General features: G+C 40.6%; 3 protein-coding genes across 3 annotated transcripts in view; 1 reads left to right on the top strand and 2 right to left on the bottom strand.

The window, feature by feature from the left end:
* LOC139577724 (CD5 antigen-like) overlaps positions 1–21,196 on the bottom strand; it is a 226,618-nt gene that overhangs the window by 134,862 nt on the left and 70,560 nt on the right. The window lies entirely within an intron of this gene.
* LOC139579779 (scavenger receptor cysteine-rich domain-containing protein DMBT1-like) overlaps positions 4,831–21,196 on the top strand; it is a 260,129-nt gene continuing 243,763 nt past the window's right edge. Inside the window, exons 1-4 of the mRNA XM_071408600.1 lie at positions 4,831–4,870; positions 5,678–5,983; positions 6,076–6,387; positions 6,845–7,165. Of these exons, the coding sequence (XP_071264701.1) occupies positions 4,831–4,870; positions 5,678–5,983; positions 6,076–6,387; positions 6,845–7,165 (979 nt within the window). The remainder of the gene's footprint in view (positions 4,871–5,677; positions 5,984–6,075; positions 6,388–6,844; positions 7,166–21,196) is intronic.
* LOC139577737 (zinc finger protein ZFP2-like) lies at positions 13,679–21,102 on the bottom strand. The gene is made up of 3 exons (XM_071404929.1): positions 20,558–21,102; positions 16,736–17,030; positions 13,679–16,653 (listed from the first exon to the last, which is right to left on the bottom strand). The coding sequence occupies exons 2-3, from the start codon at positions 16,980–16,982 to the stop codon at positions 16,073–16,075; spliced, it is 828 nt and encodes a 275-aa protein (XP_071261030.1). The 5' UTR covers positions 16,983–17,030; positions 20,558–21,102; the 3' UTR covers positions 13,679–16,072.

The raw sequence follows: 21,196 nt of genomic DNA, 5'->3' as shown, positions 1-21,196 counted from the left end.
GTTCACAGCTCCAATCCAGATCTGTTGGTCATTACTGAGACATGGTTAAGGAAGAGTATTTTGAATACTGATGTTAACCTTTCTGGTTATAACATTTTTTCGGCAAGACAAATCTTCCAAAGTTGGTGGAGTGGCTTTATCAAGGATCACCTTCAGTGCTCGGTTGTCTCTACCAAGTCTGTCCCCAAACAAATTGATTTGCTGGTTTTAAACATGACACTTTCAAATAGCTCTTTGTTGACTGTTGCTGGGTGCTATCGTAGTCCATCAGCACCGGCCTGTACCCTACCATACATAAAGGGAACATTTTGACATTTGCCGTATGGTTAGAGAGAAACACCATAGTGCAAATGTACGGTCCTTTGCTAGACGTCCGCGAACGTTTGTAAAATTTGCGGATGGCGGCGGGCTGTGCACGGGGGCCAGATCTTTCAGGAAGGCATCGAACGAAGTCTCTCGGTTTCCGTTTAATAAAATGTTCAAATGTTGGTCATTTTTCCGCTGTCTCGGTAATACCCACCAGAGGGCGAATGGAATCATATTGCAAATGTACAAAATATCACCAATCACGACGTGGCCTTTTCTCGTAAACGGAAAAGATTTCGAAGACGAAACTTGGTGAGCATAGGTTTGGCATAATGGGCAGTTGGCCCCGAACAAGATGGTGTCAAGGCCTCAACGCTTTTTGAGTTATGGCCATTTTTCTGGGATTAAAGGTCAAAAACGAAAATAGATCGCTAATTTGACCACGTCACGTCAAAGTACATAAGCCTACGCTGTCAGGAAAAAAATAACCAGCAATTTATCTTTCGTAAATTAAGAGAAATTGTACATTGTACAATTCATGTTGTTCACAAAAATGAGTTTTTTTCCCAAAAAAGTTACAGATCCAGTTGCAGCGTGTTCAGACGAACATTTTTTAAGTGGGTTTTGAAGTTCTGCGAGAATTCTGTGATTGTCTGTGATTTTCTGAAATAACACACACTCATTTAACCCTCTGTAAATAAGTCAGTTTTCAAAACTTCATATGTGTGATTAGGCAACCCTCATGAACTGTAAATCAGTCATTTCTCCAAACAGATGTCAAAGAAAAGCTCTCTCACACACACACACACACACACACACACACACACACACACACACACACACACACACACACACACACACACACACACACACACACACACACACACACACACACACACACACACACACACACACACACACACACACACACACACACACACACACACACACACACACACACACAGCAAGGATGGAGTGACAAAGTGCGGTGCTTAAAGACACACAGAGCCTGCAATGGCATTACCATTATCTCTAGGCCGTGCCGAGTTCAACGAGATGCCCCGCTTGACCGTAGCTCGCTCGGTCTGAGCGCAGCGACAGTGACAAGAGAAGGCCCAAAATGAAGCCTGGACCTAAATTTCAAGTCTTTTGCTTTTGGGAGACAAAGAGAGAGAGAACCGTTAAGGTTAGAAGCACAATTTGACCTCAGGAATGTTCCTGAGGTCCTCCCGATCTGTGCAAGCCTAACCTTGACCGTGTGGCATTAACCCTTAACAGTGAAAACAGTTTTTTTTTTATCTCACAGTTTACAATGACATCTCTCCCCATAGGAATACATTGCCTGCTCCTCTAAATTCAACCTGAAGCCTATGTGGGTTTTGAATGCTTTATGAACCTGTCTTCAATGACAATCCATCAGGCCACTATGAGGTCTACCTGTGTTGATTCTAAGCTTCCTGGAGCAACCGGAAGTGGTTAAAATCACCCTAAAGTGTTTTGCCATACCCAACCTGCAGTTTGAGAGAAATAGTGCATTCAACCCTGTGTAAATCAGTCAGTTCTTAACGTAAATAATTAAAACTCAGGATTCTGTAAAAGCCTACCATAATGAGGATATGTTTTTACTTTTAGCTTCCTGTGCCAACCGGAAGTGCCATAATTGGGGTCAAAGGGGCTGTTTCGAAGGGTTAAAAAAGTCAGATCTTTCCAAAACTTCATATGTGTGATTAGGCAACCCTCATGAACTGTAAATCAGTCATTAATCCCATCAGATTTCCAAGAAAAACTCACACACCCACACAGCAAGGATGGAGTGACACTGTGGGGCTTAGAGACAGACAGTGCCTGCAATAGTTACTTTTGTTCAAACTATTAATTAAAGAACCATTAGACCTAGAGCTCTGAAACTTTAGAAACCTGTTATAGAGCTCAGGTCGATAGTGCACGGTGACTTATGTGGCTCTAGAAGGTTCTCAGACCGATAAACAGCCTCGTACATTTGCAATAACTTCAATTCATTTGGACCATTACGAAAATGATGACATTTAGCAAAGTCCCAGAGTCGCAAGACTAGGTGCATTGAAACTGGCTCGGCCCATAGAGACGGACCCCAACGTTTCTGTCCAATAGCTCATTCAAGGACCCCGTAGCAAGGCATGAAAAAAAAAAAAAAAAAGATGTTCAAATGTTCATAGATGACCAGCAGGGTCAAATAATAATAACCACAGTGGTTGTCGAGGGTGCAACAGGTCAACACCTCAGGAGTAAATGTCAGTTGGCTTTTCATAGCCGATCATTCAGATTATCTCTACCGCTCCTGCTGTCTCTAGAGAGTTGAAAACAGCAGGTCTGGGACAGGAAGCACGTCCGGTGAACAGGTCAGGGTTCCAGAGCCGCAGGCAGAACAGTTGAAACTGGAGCAGCAGCACGGCCAAGAGGGGACAGCATTTGAAGGGGTGTCCACATACTTTTGTATATATAGTGTATGTACACATGTGTGTTGTTGCACCATACCAACGATAAGCCTGTCTTCCCATCACATCATGAAAGGTCATGTTGATGTTCATTTAACCTCTGTCTCTCTCTTCCCCTGACTCCTCCCTTTCTCATTTGTTTCTCTCTATCTCTCTGTCTCTCTGTCTCTTTCTCTCTCTTTATCCTCTCTCTCTCTTTCTCCTCAGATCTCCAGGCTCAAAGCGTCAGTCCACCAGGTAGGTAGAGTATAAATCTACAGTGATTATAGCAGTTCAATATTAGTCAACTTTATTATCCCACATGGAGAAATTCATGTGTCCATACAAACCATTCTAAAACCCAATAACAAGTAGTGTTTTATGGAACTACTAATACTTGTCAACCACAAAGCATTACTGCTGTTAGAATAACAGAATCACTGTCATCATCTGTCCTCACCACTGTGTTTTCCTCTCTGCTGTTTACAGCTGAACTCTCAGTCAGACTGGTGAATGGAACCACTTCCTGTTCTGGGACAGTGGAAGTCTTCAATGAAGGAGAGTGGTCAGGTCTATGTTCTAGGTGGTTGGACATGAGAGAGGCTAAGGTTGTGTGTAGAGAGCTGGACTGTGGGAATCCTGTAGCTGAATCTAGAGGACCTCTGGTTGAAGATGGAAGAAGAGGAGTCAGACTATATAGGAGTTGCTATGGAAATGAGTCTTCTATTAGACAGTGTGACATCATAGGAGGACGTGGTGTCTGTAATGGTGAATATTATCATCATGTGACCTGTTCAGGTAAGAGACTGGTCCTATTGAGAGATTTATTTATACATTATACAATATTACCATGTATCATGTTTTATGTGTTTTTATTTCATTTAAATAGAGGGAGAGATGTCAGATGTATTTAAACATTATATTTGTGTTTGTCATATTGGTTTATGGGAGATGTTCATGGGCAGATCATTGTAGTTCAGATGGTACTGAAGTGAAGCTGCCTGATGGATGTCCAGCTGTTTATTTTCTATAAAGTGAAGTGAACTTATTCCTGTCTCCTGCCTGCATTATTCCCAACCCGATCCTGAGTGACTAAGAACCCATTTCTACCTCTTACAGAATCAAACATAGAAAACTACAATCTTTTATCCAACATATTTGTGTTTAGTCCTTGACAGCGTCATCAACAAAACTGATTGAATGTTCAACCAACTCTTTTTCTCCAGAGTCTGTGCGGCTTGTGGATGGAGCTGGTCTCTGCTCTGGGAGAGTGGAGGTGAAGTCCAATCAGTCCTGGGCCTCAGTGTGTGAAGCTGACTTTGACCGGCAGGATGCAGAGGTAGTCTGTAGGGATGTTGGCTGTGGGGCTCCTGCAGCTCTACAGGGGGGGCTCTATGGAGGAGGTGAGGGTCAGACCTGGGATAAAGAGTTCCAGTGTAAAGGCAAAGAGTCCCTTCTCCTGGACTGTGACACCTCAGACAGAGAAAACAACATCTGCCTACCTGGTAATGCTGTTGGACTCACCTGCTCAGGTGAGAAACAGTTTGTCACTCAATCAACATTGTTTCTCACCTGGAGTGAAGAATATGAGAGACAATATAGGTGTGTTTTAGTGGGAAAATAGTAAGATTACTGTCTCTCTCTTTTCTTTTCTCAGAGCCTGATGATGTGAGGCTGGTGGGAGGAGGCAGTCGCTGTGCTGGTGGAGTGGAGCGGTACGACCGGGGAGAATGGAGGACTGTGGGAACTGACTGGAACCAGGAGGCTATAGCTGCAGTAGTGTGTAGACAGCTGGGTTGTGGCTCCACTGTTTCAGTACCACCTGGAAACACCACTAGAGGGTTTGGAGTTCACTGTTCTGGGTCTGAGTCTTCACTGAGGGAGTGTTACAGAAGCTATGATCTCCTTCCTGAACTCACAGTGATCTGCTCAGGTAATAACAAGATACACTATATTGCCAAAAGTAAGTGGACTTTAGTGGATTCGGCTATTTCAGCACACCTGTTGCTTACAGGTGTACAAAATCAAGCACACAACCATGCAATCTCCATAGACAAACATTGGCAGTAGAATGGCCTCACTGAAGATATCAGTGACTTTCAACGTGGCACGTCTAGGAGCAACAACGGCTCAGCCGTGAAGTGGTAGACAACACAAGCTCACAGAACGGATCGCAGAGTGTTGAAGTGTGTATAGTGAAAGAATTGTCTGTCCTCGATTGAAAAACTCACTGCTGAGTTCCACATACTTTTGTCCATGTATTATATCTCCTTCCTGGACTCACAGTGATATGCTCAGGAAATATCAACATATTATAATTATATTCAACTGATTTCCTTCATTCATACAACTTCCTCTGCACCTCTAATGATGACTGTTTAGCTTGTCAGTCGGCTTGACTAAATAGATCACTCAATCAAGTAGGAATCAAATACAACTTAAATACCCCAGAATGCTTTTGTATTTGAGTGTTATCTCAGTGAACGTCTCTACTCACTACCACAGTCACAAAGAGAGGAGGGAGGAGGAGAGGAAGAGGGAGAGATGGGAGAGATAAAATATATTCTTATCACTGAGTTCTCACCAGTGATGTCATCATATCCAGTAACCTGTTCCTATCTTGTCCCAGCCCAGCCTGACCCTGACATATAGCATCAGACTTTTTAGTTCAGATGGTACTGAAGTGAAGCTGCCTGATGGATGTCCAGCTGTTTATTTTCTATAAAGTGAAGTGAACTTATTCCTGTCTCCTGCCTGCATTATTCCCAACCCTATCCTGAGTGACTAAGAACCCATTTCTACCTCTTACAGTATCAAACATAGCAAACTACAATCTTTTATCCAACATATTTGTGTTTAGTCCTTGACAGTGTCATCAACAAAACTGATTGAATGTTCAACCAACTCTTTTTCTCCAGAGTCTGTGCGGCTTGTGGATGGAGCTGGTCTCTGCTCTGGGAGAGTGGAGGTGAAGTCCAATCAGTCCTGGGCCTCAGTGTGTGAAGCTGACTTTGACCGGCAGGATGCAGAGGTAGTCTGTGGGGAGCTTGGCTGTGGGGCTCCTGCAGCTCTACAGGGGGGGCTCTATGGAGGAGGTGAGGGTCAGACCTGGGATAAAGAGTTCCAGTGTAAAGGCAAAGAGTCCCTTCTCCTGGACTGTGACACCTCAGACAGAGAAAACAACACCTGCCTACCTGGTAATGCTGTTGGACTCACCTGCTCAGGTAAGAAACAGTTTGTCACTCAATCAACATTGTTTCTCACCTGGAGTGAAGAATATGAGAGACAATATAGGTGTGTTTTAGTGAGAAAATAGTAAGATTACTGTCTCTCTCTTTTCTTTTCTCAGAGCCTGATGATGTGAGGCTGGTGGGAGGAGGCAGTCGCTGTGCTGGTGGAGTGGAGAGGTACGACCAGGGAGAGTGGAGGATTGTGGGAGCTGAGGACAGGGACCAGGAGGATGTAGCTGCAGTAGTGTGTAGACAGCTGGGTTGTGGCTCCACTGTTTCAGTAACACCTGGAAACACCACTAGAGGGTTTAGAGTTTACTGTTATGGTCCTGAATCTTCACTGAAGGAGTGTGGAAGATCAGATGATCTCTATCCTGGACTCACAGTGATCTGCTCAGGTAATAACAAGATATTATAATTATATTCAACTGATTTCCTTCATTCATACAACTTCCTCTGCACCTCTCATGATGACTGTTTAGCTTGTAAGTCTGCTTTACTAAATAGATCACTCAGTCAAGTAGGAATCAAATACAACTTAAATATCCCAGAATGCTTTTGTATGTGAGTGTTATCTCAGTGAACATCTCTACTCACTACCACTGTCACATGTCATGTTATTGTCATATCTAAATGAGGAGAGTAGTTGAGGAGCTACGTTTTCTTTTTCTCTCCTCTTGTTCCAGATGTCCTGCTTAAGCCTGATATCAACATATGTTGTCTCAGTGACTGTAGGCCCACTACTCATGTTGCCCTGTGAGGGAGGGTGGCTAGCACTGTTACATGCTGATGTTATTGTCATATCTATAGGAAACTAGTTGAAGAGGTTTTTCTTCTTCTCTTTTATTGTTACAGATCTCCTGGTCCAGCCTGATATCTCCCTGACTGACTCAATGGGAGGGGTCTCCAGGAGCCACCAGGGGCCCGAGATGTTCAGGGGCTACAGCTTCACCATCACCTGCTCCACTCAGCCACAGTACCCAGGAGGCTCCTTCCTCCTCACGTTCACCGGCTCCAACAGAACCCAGACCCAGCCAGCTGTCAATCACTCTGCTGCCTTCCTCTTCCCTGCTGCAGATGACTCCCACCAAGGGAACTACAGCTGTGTTTATGACAATTATGTTTTCTCTCATAACTTCTCCTCTGAGAGTGAGCTCCTCTCCCTCACCATCACAGGTAACTGAACATGAACCAGACTTATAACTTTGTCATTGACAGATTTCCCACAGATCTATGTGATGATGATCAGTCCCCTCATCAAAGGTGTTTCTGTTTGCAGCCTCTCCTCTGCCAGCCTTCATCATCAGACACGTTGTAGTGCTGCTGCTCCTACTGACAGCCATCACCACCTCCTACCTGTACTACAAGGTAAAGACATTTACTCAGACGTTACAAGTCATTTAAACTAGAGGGAGAGGGTGAGGGGAGAGGGAGGGAGAGAGAATGGAGATACTACAGAGTAAATGTCTGACTGTTGGTGCTGTGTCTCCCTAGCCCACCAGGAGGCAGAAGAGAGTGAACAGGGTGAGCAGCATGGATCTTTATGTCAATGCCATGGAGATGGTCTCTCTGAGCTCCAGAGCTGAAGCTGGACCGGGAGAGGAGAGAGCAGCCCAGGGGACGGAGTAGGAGTAGAATGAAGCTGACCCTACATGCTGATCTTGGGTCAGTTTTGTGTTTTAAATCGATGGTCAGCAGTGGACTGGTGTTTAAAATGTGGTGACAAACCTGAAGTGGTTCTAATTTTAATAACAAGTTCAGAATTAGTTTATCTTTCTCGAACCTTGGAAGGAATCTAAAAGGAGTGACTGCAACCACCATTATTCCTTTTATTTAAGTTGTTTACCACCAGGGTTACATGGGGTTTTGGGTTACATGGGGTTTTGGGTAACATGGGGTTTTGGGTAACGTGGGGTTTTGGGTAACATGGGGTTCTGGGTAACATGGGGTTCTGGGTAACATGGGGTTCTGGGTAACATGGGGTTTTGGGTAACATGGGGTTTTGGGTAACATGGGGTTTTGGTAACATGGGGTTTTGGGTAACATGGAGTTTTGGTAACATGGGGTTCTGGGTAACATGGGGTTCTGGGTAACATGGGGTTTTGGTAACATGGGGTTTTGGTAACATGGGGTTTTGGTAACATGGGGTTTTGGTAACATGGGGTTTTGGTAACATGGAGTTTTGGTAACATGGGGTTTTAATTATTTGAAGAGAGTAGCTCATTACATCTGACTTGTGTTCCAGACTGTATTGCTTTTTGCTTTTGTCTTCATGTCTTTAGTCTTTGTCTTTATCTTATTTAGTGTCTCTTAGATTCTTTATCTTATTTAGTGTCTCTTAGATTCTTTATCTTATTTAGTGTCTCTTAGATTCTTTATCTTATTTAGTCTCTTAGATTCTTTATCTTATTTAGTGTCTCTTAGCTTCTTTATTTTATTTAGTGTCTCTTAAAGAATCTAAGAGACACTAAATAAGATAAAGAATCTATCTTATTTAGTGTCTCTTAGAATCTTTATCTTATTTAGTCTCTTAGATTCTTTATCTTATTTAGTGTCTCTTAGCTTCTTTATCTTATTTAGTGTCTCTTAGATTCTTTATCTTATTTAGTGTAACGGCAGCCTTCCTCCTCTTCGTCTGAAGAGGAGGTGTAGCAGGGATCGGACCAAGACGCATCGTAGCTCGTGCTCAACATATTTAATTAAGATGAAAAACGTGAACACTTACAAAATACAAAAATAACAAACGTGGCAAACCGAAACAGTCCTCTCTGGTGAAACGAACACAAAGACAGGAAACAACCACCCACAAAATCCCAACGCAAAACAAGCAACCTAAATATGATTCCCAATCAGAGACAACACAAAACACCTGCCTCTGATTGAGAACCATATTAGACCAAACATAGAAACAGACAAACTAGACACACAACATAGAATGCCCACCCAGCTCACGTCCTGACCAACACTAAAACAAGTAAAACACACAAGAACTATGTGTCACGTTCCTGACCTTATTTTCCTTTGTTTAGCTTTGTTTTGTTGGTCAGGACGTGAGCTGGGTGGGCAGTCTATGTTATGTGTTTCTATGTTTAGGTTCATTGGAAATTAGCCTTATATGGTTCTCAATCAGGGGCAGGTGTTTGACGTTTCCTCTGATTGAGAACCATATTAAGGTAGGCTGTTCACACTGTTTGTTTGTGGGTGATTGTCTTCCGTGTCTGTACCACACGGAACTGTTTCGTTTGTTCAGTCTGTTCCTGTTCGTGCGTTCTTCGTGTTCTGTAAGTTCTCATGTTCAGGTCGGTCTACGTCGTTTTGTTATTTTGTAATTTATCAAGTGTGCTTCGTGTTCGTCTTGTTTAAATAAATTCATCATGTATTCCACACAAGCTGTGTTTTGGTCCGATCCCTGCTCCTCCTCAGACGAGGAGGAGAACAATCGTTACACAGAACGTGACATTTAGTGTCTCTTAGATTCTTTATCTTATTTAGTGTCTCTTAGATTCTTTATCTTATTTAGTGTCTCTTAGATTCTTTATCTTATTTAGTGTCTCTTAGATTCTTTATCTTATTTAGTGTCTCTTAGATTCTTTATCTTATTTAGTGTCTCTTAGATTCTTTATCTTATCTAGTGTCTCTTAGATTCTTTATCTTATCTAGTGTCTCTTAGATTCTTTATCTTATCTAGTGTCTCTTAGATTCTTTATCTTATCTAGTGTCTCTTAGATTCTTTATCTTATTTAGTGTCTCTTAGATTCTTTATCTTGAAGTGTTCCCATTATTAATCCATGTATTATTATAATCATCTGTTCGTTCTTTGTATTTTGAAAAAAATAATAATAAAGGGGTTTGTTGTTGTTGTTTACCTCTCATGATGTTATTGATTATAAATGTTATGATATTGATTATGATGTAGATTATTGTTATGATGTTGTTAGTAGTATATAGATAATGATGTTATCGATTATAAATGTTATCATATTGATTATGATGTAGATTATTGTTATGATGTTGTTAGTAGTATATAGATAGTGATGTTATTGATTATAAATGATATTGATTATTGATTATGATGTAGATTATTGTTATGATGTTTCTCTCTAAACTGCCATGTAATCAACTGAATGCTTTTAATAAAATTACAGGCTGTCAGTCTTGTGTGATTTAATTATTAGACAGACTACAACATACAGTATGAATTAACTGAAATCAGTCTGTGTGATTCCCCTCTTGGACAGACTACAACATACAGTATGAATGAACTGGTCATACATTTGGCAGGAGGTTAGGAAGTGCATCTCAGTTTCCACCTCATTTTGTGGGCTGTGTGCACATAGCCTGTCTTCTCTTGAGAGCCAGGCACCCACCTGTATATAGTCTTGCTATTGTTATTTTACTGCTGCTCTTTAATTACGTTTTACTCTTTAATTACTTGTTACAGGCCAACCCAAGCTGTATTGTTCAGTAGGATAATAGTAGACCAACCCAAGCTGTACTGTTCAGTAGGATAATAGTAGACCAACCCAAGCTGTACTGTTCAGTAGGATAATAGTAGACCAACCCAAGCTGTACTGTTCAGTAGGATAATAGTAGACCAACCCAAGCTGTACTGGTCAGTAGGATAATAGTAGACCAACCCAAGCTGTACTGTTCAGTAGGATAATAGTAGACCAACCCAAGCTGTACTGTTCAGTAGGATAATAGTAGACCAACCCAAGCTGTACTGTTCAGTAGGATAATAGTAGACCAACCCAAGCTGTACTGTTCAGTAGGATAATAGTAGACCAACCCAAGCTGTACTGGTCAGTAGGATAATAGTAGACCAACCCAAGCTGTACTGGTCAGTAGGATAATAGTAGACCAACCCAAGCTGTACTGTTCAGTAGGATAATAGTAGACCAACCCAAGCTGTACTGTTCAGTATGATACTAGTAGACCAACCCAAGCTGTACTGGTCAGTAGGATAATAGTAGACCAACCCAAGCTGTACTGTTCAGTAGGATAATAGTAGACCAACCCAAGCTGTACTGTTCAGTAGGATAATTGTAGACCAACCCAAGCTGTACTGTTCAGTAGGATAAAAGTAGACCAACCCAAGCTGTACTGTTCAGTGGGATAGTAGTAGACCAACCCAAGCTGTACTGGTCAGTAGGATAATAGCAGACCAACCCAAGCTGTATTGTTCAGTAGGATAATAGTAGACCAACCCAAGCTGTACTGTTCAGTAGGATAATAGTAGACCAACCCAAGCTGTACTGTTCAGTAGGATAATAGTAGACCAACCCAAACTGTACTGTTCAGTAGGATAATAGTAGACCAACCCAAGCTGTACTGTTCAGTAGGATAATAGTAGACCAACCCAAGCTGTACTGTTCAGTAAGATAATAGTAGACCAACCCAAGCTGTACTGTTCAGTAGGATAATAGTAGACCAACCCAAGCTGTACTGTTCAGTAGGATAATAGTAGACCAACCTAAGTTGTACTGTTCAGTAAGATAATAGTAGACCAACCCAAGCTGTACTGTTCAGTAGGATAATAGTAGACCAACCCAAGCTGTACTGTTCAGTAGGATAATAGTAGACCAACCCAAGCTGTACTGTTCAGTAGGATAATAGTAGACCAACCCAAGCTGTACTGTTCAGTAAGATAATAGTAGACCAACCCAAGCTGTACTGTTCAGTAAGATAATAGTAGAACAACCCAAGCTGTACTGTTCAGTAGGATAATAGTAGAACAACCCAAGCTGTACTGTTCAGTAGGATAATAGTAGACCAACCCAAGCTGTACTGTTCAGTAAGATAATAGTAGACCAACCCAAGCTGTACTGTTCAGTAAGATAATAGTAGACCAACCCAAGCTGTACTGTTCAGTAGGATAATAGTAGACCAACCCAAGCTGTACTGTTCAGTAGGATAATAGTTGGCCAACCCAAGCTGTACTGGTCAGTAGGATAATAGTAGACCAACCCAAGCTGTACTGTTCAGTAGGATAATAGTAGACCAACCCAAGCTGTACTGTTCAGTAGGATAATAGTAGACCAACCCAAGCTGTACTGTTCAGTAGGATAATAGTAGACCAACCCAAGCTGTACTGTTCAGTAGGATAATAGTAGACCAACCCAAGCTGTACTGTTCAGTAGGATAATAGTAGACCAACCCAAGCTGTACTGTTCAGTAGGATAATAGTAGACCAACCCAAGCTGTACTGTTCAGTAGGATAATAGTAGACCAACCCAAGCTGTACTGTTCAGTAGGATAATAGTAGACCAACCCAAGCTGTACTGTTCAGTAGGATAATAGTAGACCAACCCAAGCTGTACTGGTCAGTAGGATAATAGTAGACCAACCCAAGCTGTACTGGTCAGTAGGATAATAGTAGACCAACCCAAGCTGTACTGGTCAGTAGGATAATAGTAGACCAACCCAAGCTGTACTGGTCAGTAGGATAATAGTAGACCAACCCAAGCTGTACTGGTCAGTAGGATAATAGTAGACCAACCCAAGCTGTACTGTTCAGTAGGATAATAGTAGACAAACCCAAGCTGTACTGGTCAGTAGGATAATAGTAGACCAACCCAAGCTGTACTGTTCAGTAGGATAATAGTAGACCAACCCAAGCTGTACTGTTCAGTAGGATAATAGTAGACCAACCCAAGCTGTACTGTTCAGTAGGATAATAGTAGACAAATCCAAGCTGTACTGTTCAGTAGGATAATAGTAGACCAACCCAAGCTGTACTGGTCAGTAGGATAATAGTAGACCAACCCAAGCTGTATTGTTCAGTAGGATAATAGTCGACCAACCCAAGCTGTACTGTTCAGTAGGATAATAGTAGACCAACCCAAGCTGTACTGGTCAGTAGGATAATAGTAGACCAACCCAAGCTGTACTGTTCAGTAGGATAATAGTAGACCAACCCAAGATGTACTGTTCAGTAGGATAATAGTAGACCAACCCAAGATGTACTTTTCAGTAGGATAATAGTAGACCAACCCAAGCTGTACAGTTCAGTAGGATAATAGTAGACCAACCCAAGCTGTACTGTTCAGTAGGATAATAGTAGACCAACCCAAGCTGTACTGTTCAGTAGGATAATAGTAGACCAACCCAAGCTGTACTGTTCAGTAGGATAATAGTAGACCAACCCAAGCTGTACTGGTCAGTAGGATAATAGTAGACCAACCCAAGATGTACTGTTCAGTAGGATAATAGTAGACCAACCCAAGCTGTACTGTTCAGTAGGATAATAGTAGACCAACCCAAGCTGTACTGTTCAGTAGGATAATAGTAGACCAACCCAAGCTGTACTGTTCAGTAGGATAATAGTAGACCAACCCAAGCTGTACTGGTCAGTAGGATAATAGTAGACCAACCCAAGATGTACTGTTCAGTAGGATAATAGTAGACCAACCCAAGCTGTACTGGTCAGTAGGATAATAGTAGACCAACCCAAGCTGTACTGGTCAGTAGGATAATAGTAGACCAACCCAAGCTGTACTGTTCAGTAGGATAATAGTAGACCAACCCAAGCTGTACTGGTCAGTAGGATAATAGTAGACCAACCCAAGCTGTACTGTTCAATAGGATAATAGTAGACCAACCCAAGCTGTACTGTTCAGTAGGATAATAGTAGACCAACCCAAGCTGTACTGGTCAGTAGGATAATAGTAGGCCTTTTATTGAAACAGAGAAACTGAGTCAGAAATTCACAAATTCAGATTTTTTCTCATTTTTTCGGGTTTTTGTTCTCAAAGTCAGACTTTTTTTTAACAGAAAAACAATGCAATTGTTCTAAGTCCATAACAATACTTAAACCAATCAGGAGACCACTTTTGAGGTTTGGGGAAAATCTAAGAAATTTACATTTTTGAGAGTAGTTCCCCTTTAATTCAAGTGTGCAGGCACCTAGCACTATTGTTGGATTAGCAGTGTTTCTTTCGTGCAGGAACCTAGCAATATTGTTGGATTAGCAGTGTTAATATAGTACAGAAATCTTATGTTTATTTGACTCTGATGATAAAGAAATAGAAAATATTCCTGTAAAGGACTGTGTTAAATATTTAGGAATACATCTGTCAAAAAACCACAGTCAGACAACATATGAATTTCTCTCCTAAAATTAAGAAAACCAAAAATATATTTAATAATTGTCTACAAAGAGATCTTTCTATACTTGGGAGAGTACTTCTGTCCAAGGCAGAGGGACTGTCTGGTTTTGTGTACCCCTCATCTTTGTTTGTAAATCATGCTACTTGTAAAGAGATCAATAAGACCTTTCTTGACTTCATCTGGAAAAATAAGTCTCACAAACTAAAAAAATCTGTCCTTTCTAACAAAAGAGCTGAAGGCGGTCTAGAAGTGTTGGATTTTGTTGACATAAATAACACTTTCAAGATAAACTGGCTGAAAAAATGTTTGTTCGATACTGACTCAATATGGTATTTAATTCCAAATAATGTGTTTAATAAATTGGGAGGTCTTCGATTTTTACTGAAATGTAATTATATTCCTGAAAGATTACCTGCTAAATTGGCTAGGTTTCACCAACAAGCTTTAATGGCCTGGAAAATATGTTTCCTACACAATTTTTCCCCTCATAAAGCTCTTTTGTGGAATAATTCAGACATAACTGTAAGGAATAAGTCATTATTCTACCCCAACTGGCATGAGAGGAATAATGACTTTGTTCTTGATGTTTTCGACAACAGAGGTAATATTCTTACATATGAACAATTTATAACATTGAAAGAGTTTCCAATTCCTTTCAGTGTTTATTTCTGTGATCAAAGCCGTTCCCAGTGGTCTAACTACACTCATGAAAACTCATCTTAGCTTTGGTAATGATCACAAAGATTATCCAGAACTCAGATTGGAAGGCGTGGGCTTACTTGAAAAATCTTGTTGTAATAAATATATAAGACAAATTCTTCATTCACAAAACCAACTTCCACCGAGAGGAAAATGTTTCTGGAACATGCTTATTATTCCTGACATTGTCTGGAAAAATGCCTGGTTAAGGCCTTACAAATATTGTATACCAAACAAAGTTAAGGAAGTGCACTTTAAGATTTTACATAAGATACTGTATATCCATGTAATTCTATGATATCCAAATGTGTGGCTGTTGATGATATCTGCGTTTTCTGTGAAGAAAAGGTGAGAATCTGTCCCACTTGTTCTTTAATGTAAATTTGTGTCAGAATTTTGGGAAAACCTTGAAAAATACTTATTTCCCATTATGAACACGACCCATGTTTTTGACATGAAAGATATAATATGTTACTATTGCAATGATAACGAGACCATTGAAATGATTGTTCATTTTTTTTTTATTCTTGTTGCCAAATACTTTATACACAAACAAAAATTCTAAAATTCTATACCAAAATGACACATTTTTCTGATTGAATGTAACTATTTTATTAAAACATTAATCCTAGTGAATAACAACAACAATAACATCCTCCTGAATCATTATAGATTTTTTCAGAGTGATTACAACTACACTAGAATAGTTCATTATTTATATTTTTTGTATGTTTTAGTATTTTCTTGTTAATACCTGTGTTCTGTTTTGTATGATGTAACAATGTAAATTGTAGATCTGCATTTTGAATAAAAAAATATATAAATCAAATCAGATATAAAAAGAGGCACTTCTGCTGCGTCTCTTTCTGCTGACTGGAGGGGCAACGCAGTTGAGGAACCAAAAGTTTATTTTCATTTATTTCATAAAAGTGTAATATTATATTAAGTCGTTCAAAGAGAAGCATGTGTTGATTGAGCCGTTTTTAATGAGTGATAATTTAAAACAAACTTTAGACCCACTACATATTTACATTGAACCATAGTTCTGACATGGATCATTTTGACCCCAGAGGCATATCTTTTATCAGAGCCAAAATGTGGTTTACTCCATTTTTCATGACTTTGTCAATCAACTTGTTCTTAATACATCTAAATCATGTTTTAGTGTTTCTGTATCAATATGGACTTTTAACAAATTCAAATCCTTTGTACTCCTACTACAATGTTAAAATATTCTACATTGTGACATTTCATTGATATCATGAAACAACTACTTCATGTATGTATTTTCTGATGTTTGATCAGAGATCTTTTATCAGAGTATCTCTTGTGACATTGATCACAGCTATGAGATTTCTCTCCTGTGTGTGTTCTCTGGTGTGATACCAGGCTGCTTGACTGAGTAAAACTCTTCCCACATTGATTACAGCTATAAGGTTTCTCTCCTGTGTGTGTTCTCTGGTGTGATATGAGGCTGCTTGACTGAATACAACTCTTCCCACATTGACTACAGCTATAAGATTTATCTCCTGTGTGTGTTCTCTGGTGTATAGTCAGATGGCTAGATGTAACAAATCTCTTCCCACATTGATCACAGCTATAAGGTTTCACTCCTGTGTGTGCTCTCAGATGTACTATCAACCAGCTTGAGTGATTAAACCTCTTCCCACATTGAGTACAGTTAAAAGGTTTCTCTACTATGTGTATTTTCTGGTGTGATTTTAAATCTGTTGAACTAACAAAACTCTTTCCGCAGTCAGAGCAGTGGTAAGGTTTCTCTCCGGTGTGTGCTCTCCGATGTACTATCAGGCAGCTTGAGTGAGTAAAACTCTTCCCACATTGATCACAGCTATAAGGTTTCTCTCCTGTGTGTGCTCTCAGATGTACTCAGGCAGCTTGAGTGAGTAAAATTTTTCCCACATTGATCACAGCTATAAGGTTTCTCTCCAGTGTGAATTCTCATGTGTACTTTTAGTGATTCTGATCTTAAGTAACTCTTCCCACAATCAAAACAGTGGTGAGATTTCTCTCCTGTGTGTACTCGCTGGTGTATTTTAAGTTCTGATGAAGACTTGCAACCTTTCCCACAGTCAAGCAGCAGTGAATTTCTTCCCTGTGGGTCTTTGCTAGTGTTTCTTGAGGTGTTCTGATCTGGAGAGACTCGTCTATGCCTCGTCAGCTTCATGATGTTGTTGAGGCTCCCCAGAGCATCCACGATAGTCACGTCTCTCTCCTGTGTGAACAACAAGTCAGACAGATGGTTAAAGGCCCACAACAGCAGAAATCCACTGTAAAAGGTGATGCCAACAGCGTAGCCATGATGTTGTACAACAATTGACGTCTGTAATGAATGTTAAAATTACTTGACAATTGTCTTAAGACAGTCAAGTGAGCAACAATAGTCATATTTAGTCTTGTTTTCACATTAGTAGTAACATCAATGATTTTAGGCTAGAAAAAAGTAAAAGTTGTTGAAATCCTAAGCAGTGTGCCAGATGACTTTTGGTCTCCAATATAGGCCCCTTTCTGTGTTTGCTAAAATTGCGACAAGGGCGATGCACATGCAATTTGGTTGCAGAAACACCTCCCTGATAATGCAGAAACCACTAGTTATGGATGTTGTATATCTGCCTGGAGCAAAAAAGGTGAGCAAAGATTTTAGTTTTTCCACAATGTATTCTGAATATGACAACACACTATCAGTGCAAGATCAGGAGTGCTACTCAAGGAAACTCACATTAAGCTCTGTGTCTATTCACTAATTCACCACCGTGGGGGAAAACTCAGGGGAGTTCTCATAGGCTGACAGCAAATATAGCCTCCATTTACAGGTTGCTTATGAGTGCATTTCACACTACTTTGGATTAAAATTGTAAGGTTCATTTGAATGTCCTGATTAATATAAATGTTTATGTTTTTGTCAAAAATGTACTACTTTGTATTTAAAAACGACTTCAACCAGTAAAATGTTATTTGGCTAGTTTTCCCATCAGCCGGACAATGAGGGTCTGTCCACTAAGCGTTTAACATATTATCTCATAACTTAATCTAACAACAACATAGACCTACTGTAGGACCCAGAACTTCACCTAACAATAACATAGACCTACTGTAGGACCCAGAACTTCACCTAACAATAACATAGACCTACTGTAGGACCCAGAACTTCACCTAACAATAACATAGACCTACTGTAGGACCCAGAACTTCACCTAACAATAACATAGACCTACTGTAGGACCCAGAACTTCACCTAACAATAACATAGACCTACTGTAGGACCCAGAACTTCACCTAACAATAACATAGACCTAGGATTATAAATCATTTAATATTTCAGGTGAAACATGGAAACTAAAATATCTGTCATGACATTTCATAACCTGATCACCAGATAATTTTGTGAATAATCCCACTAGGCTACTCTGTAATGTGTTGTCATTCTAAATGTCCTGAATAAAGGAAAATATCTCTGTGTGTTGTACAATAGCCTCTCCATCAAGGAACAGTTCTCTACACATTATGAGCTAAGTATCTCTGTGTGTTGTCAATAGCCTCTCCATCAAGGAACAGTTCTCCACACATTATGAGCTAAGTATCTCTGTGTGTTGTACAATAGCCTCTCCATCAAGGAACAGTTCTCCACACATTATGAGCTAAGTATCTCTGTGTGTTGTACAATAGCCTCTCCATCAAGGAACAGTTCTCTACACATTATGAGCTAAGTATCTCTGTGTGTTGTACAATAGCCTCTCCATCAAGGAACAGTTCTCCACACATTATGAGCTAAGTATCTCTGTGTGTTGTACAATAGCCTATCCATCAAGGAACAGTTCTCCACACATTATGAGCTAAGTATCTCTGTGTGTTGTACAATAGCCTCTCCATCAAGGAACAGTTCTCCACACATTATGAGCTAAGTATCTCTGTGTGTTGTACAATAGCCCATCCATCAAGGAACAGTTCTCCACACATTATGAGCTAAGTATCTCTGTGTGTTGTACAATAGCCCATCCATCAAGGAACAGTTCTCCACAGATTATGAGCTAAGTGTCTCTGTGTGTTGTACAATAGCCTCTCCATCAAGGAACAGTTCTCTACACATTATGAGCTAAGTATCTCTGTGTGTTGTACAATAGCCCATCCATCAAGGAACAGTTCTCTACAGATGAGCTAAGTATCTCCGTGTCCAAACAGACTAACGAGACCCTACTGTAAATCAAGCAGACAGTAACACATTATAAACATCAATTTGTTTGGGATATTGGATCCAACGTTGAGCACGGCATAACTGTCTTTACCGGTGTAATGAATGAAGAAGCACATTTGACTCCTGATGATCAACCTCCTCCTTCACATCTGACTCCAGTGATCAATCCAGAGCGTCTTCTTTTTGGGGGGGAATCCCGATGGACGTCATCGAATAGGCCGTCATCACGACCACCACCCACAAGTTAATTGTCATTCGGGTTATCAATAAGAAGAGCATCAGCAATATGTCCTGTCTGGTAACTTGTCTCGTTCAATGGATTTACATTGGCAGGTGCACAGGGAGAAACCCCATTACAAAAACTGCGGAAAAACTTTTGGAAGTCTTTATCAAAGTCTGTGGCCTGTGATGTTGGGACAAATGATAGTCCCTTATTATACAAGCGACAAAGTTCACAAATTCTACAGCACAACGGCAGAGTCATGGAGACTTTTGACTGGTACCATTATTTTCTCATGCAATTACAGTAGGTTGTACCCAATTGGTTTTCTCTCTAGGTCGTGTCAGTACGTTACAGTAGGTTGTACCCAATTGGTTTTCTCTCTAGGTCATGTCAGTAGGTTACAGTAGGTTGTACCCAATTGGTTTTCTCTCTAGATCATGCCAGTAGGTTACAGTAGGTTGTACCCAATTGGTTTTCTCTCTAGGTCATGTCAGTAGGTTACAGTAGGTTGTACCCAATTGGTTTTCTCTCTAGGTCATGTCAGTAGGTTACAGTAGGTTGTACCCAATTGGTTTTCTCTCTAGGTCATGCCAGTAGGTTACAGTAGGTTGTACCCAATTGGTTCTCTCTCTAGTGGAAACAATTATCAACCCAATGTGGAAAGTGTTGAATTTGGTCAACAACAAAATGAATGGCATATTTGCTACGTGAGGTTTACTTGATCTAACAGAAGTGTCGTAATTCTTAAATTGTTATGTGGACACGTGACATACCGACAACTTTGATAAAAAAAACACTGTAGGAGTTGTCTCCAGATCGCTATGCATATTCATGCTAGTAGCTTAGCATCTCTCTCCATTGAATACAGGCGGTTGACGACAACAACCCTCATAGAATATAAACAATAGATTACAATAATAATAAGATCCACCAATCCAAAGAAAGGATAGGCGGGAGCTAGACAACCCACAGTGCCGCTTTGTGGACAACGACTCCGCTTGTTAGGGCAGAGACTTATTGTCAGTATATCCATAATCGTTGGTGTAGCCAACCCAACTCTCGCATGGCACTATTGGGGGGCACTGTGTGTAGTAAATCATAACTACATTAAAATCACTACATGCCGTGGCCCCCAGATAGACCCTTCTCAAATATATATGTTAAGTCACTTTTTGAAAACGGAACGGAGAAAACAAGGGGTAGCTTGCTCTCTACGTCGTCTGATTCTAGACATATCAGTCATCATCCCAGGGCCCTCCCTTGATGAGGTATTGACGAGCCAACTCCGAATATCCAAAGTGAAAACCATATTTAAGGCGGTACTTACTGGTGTTAATCAGATCTCCTACCTCCACCTCTTCATCTTTCAATGTGACAGAAATCTCCCCTTCCTTCTTCACGTCAAAAACGGCATCCTCTTTCTCATCCTCCTCTTTCACTGTAACGTCTTCCTCTTTCACTGTAACAGCCTCACCCTCAATTTATTTTTTAACTGTGACATCCTCCTCTTCCTTCTCCTCTTTCACGACAATGTTCAGCCCCAGAGCTTCTTTCTCCGTCCAGCAGACCTCTTCTTTACCAGGAGGGGAGAAGCTTAGTGATCTCATGTTCGGGGATATTAGCTAGCTAGCTAGCTATCATTAGCGACTAAGCTAGTGCTAATTTAACCAGCCAGCTACTATATCTGACTAATAAAAAATAACGCCATATTAAATTAAATAGGTTAACAAGTATATACGATAGAAGTGTGTCTAAAACACAGCAGCTAATATACACCGAAAGCGTAAAAACAGCTTGAATCTTTCGGCTACATTGGCTAGCAAGCTACCGAGGTGGTTGACTTGTTGTTTTTGAAGAACCGTCCACTACATTATACGTCACGATAGCAGCATCGCCTGAACGACGCAAATCGCCGTCTGCTGACTGAAGTGGGAAACGCAGTTGAGGAAAATATTATTTGAAATGG

This window comes from Salvelinus alpinus, chromosome 6 (genome assembly GCF_045679555.1).
Source record: "Salvelinus alpinus chromosome 6, SLU_Salpinus.1, whole genome shotgun sequence".
Lineage (NCBI taxonomy): Eukaryota > Metazoa > Chordata > Actinopteri > Salmoniformes > Salmonidae > Salvelinus > Salvelinus alpinus.
This window is presented reverse-complemented; position numbering and strand designations above follow the sequence as displayed.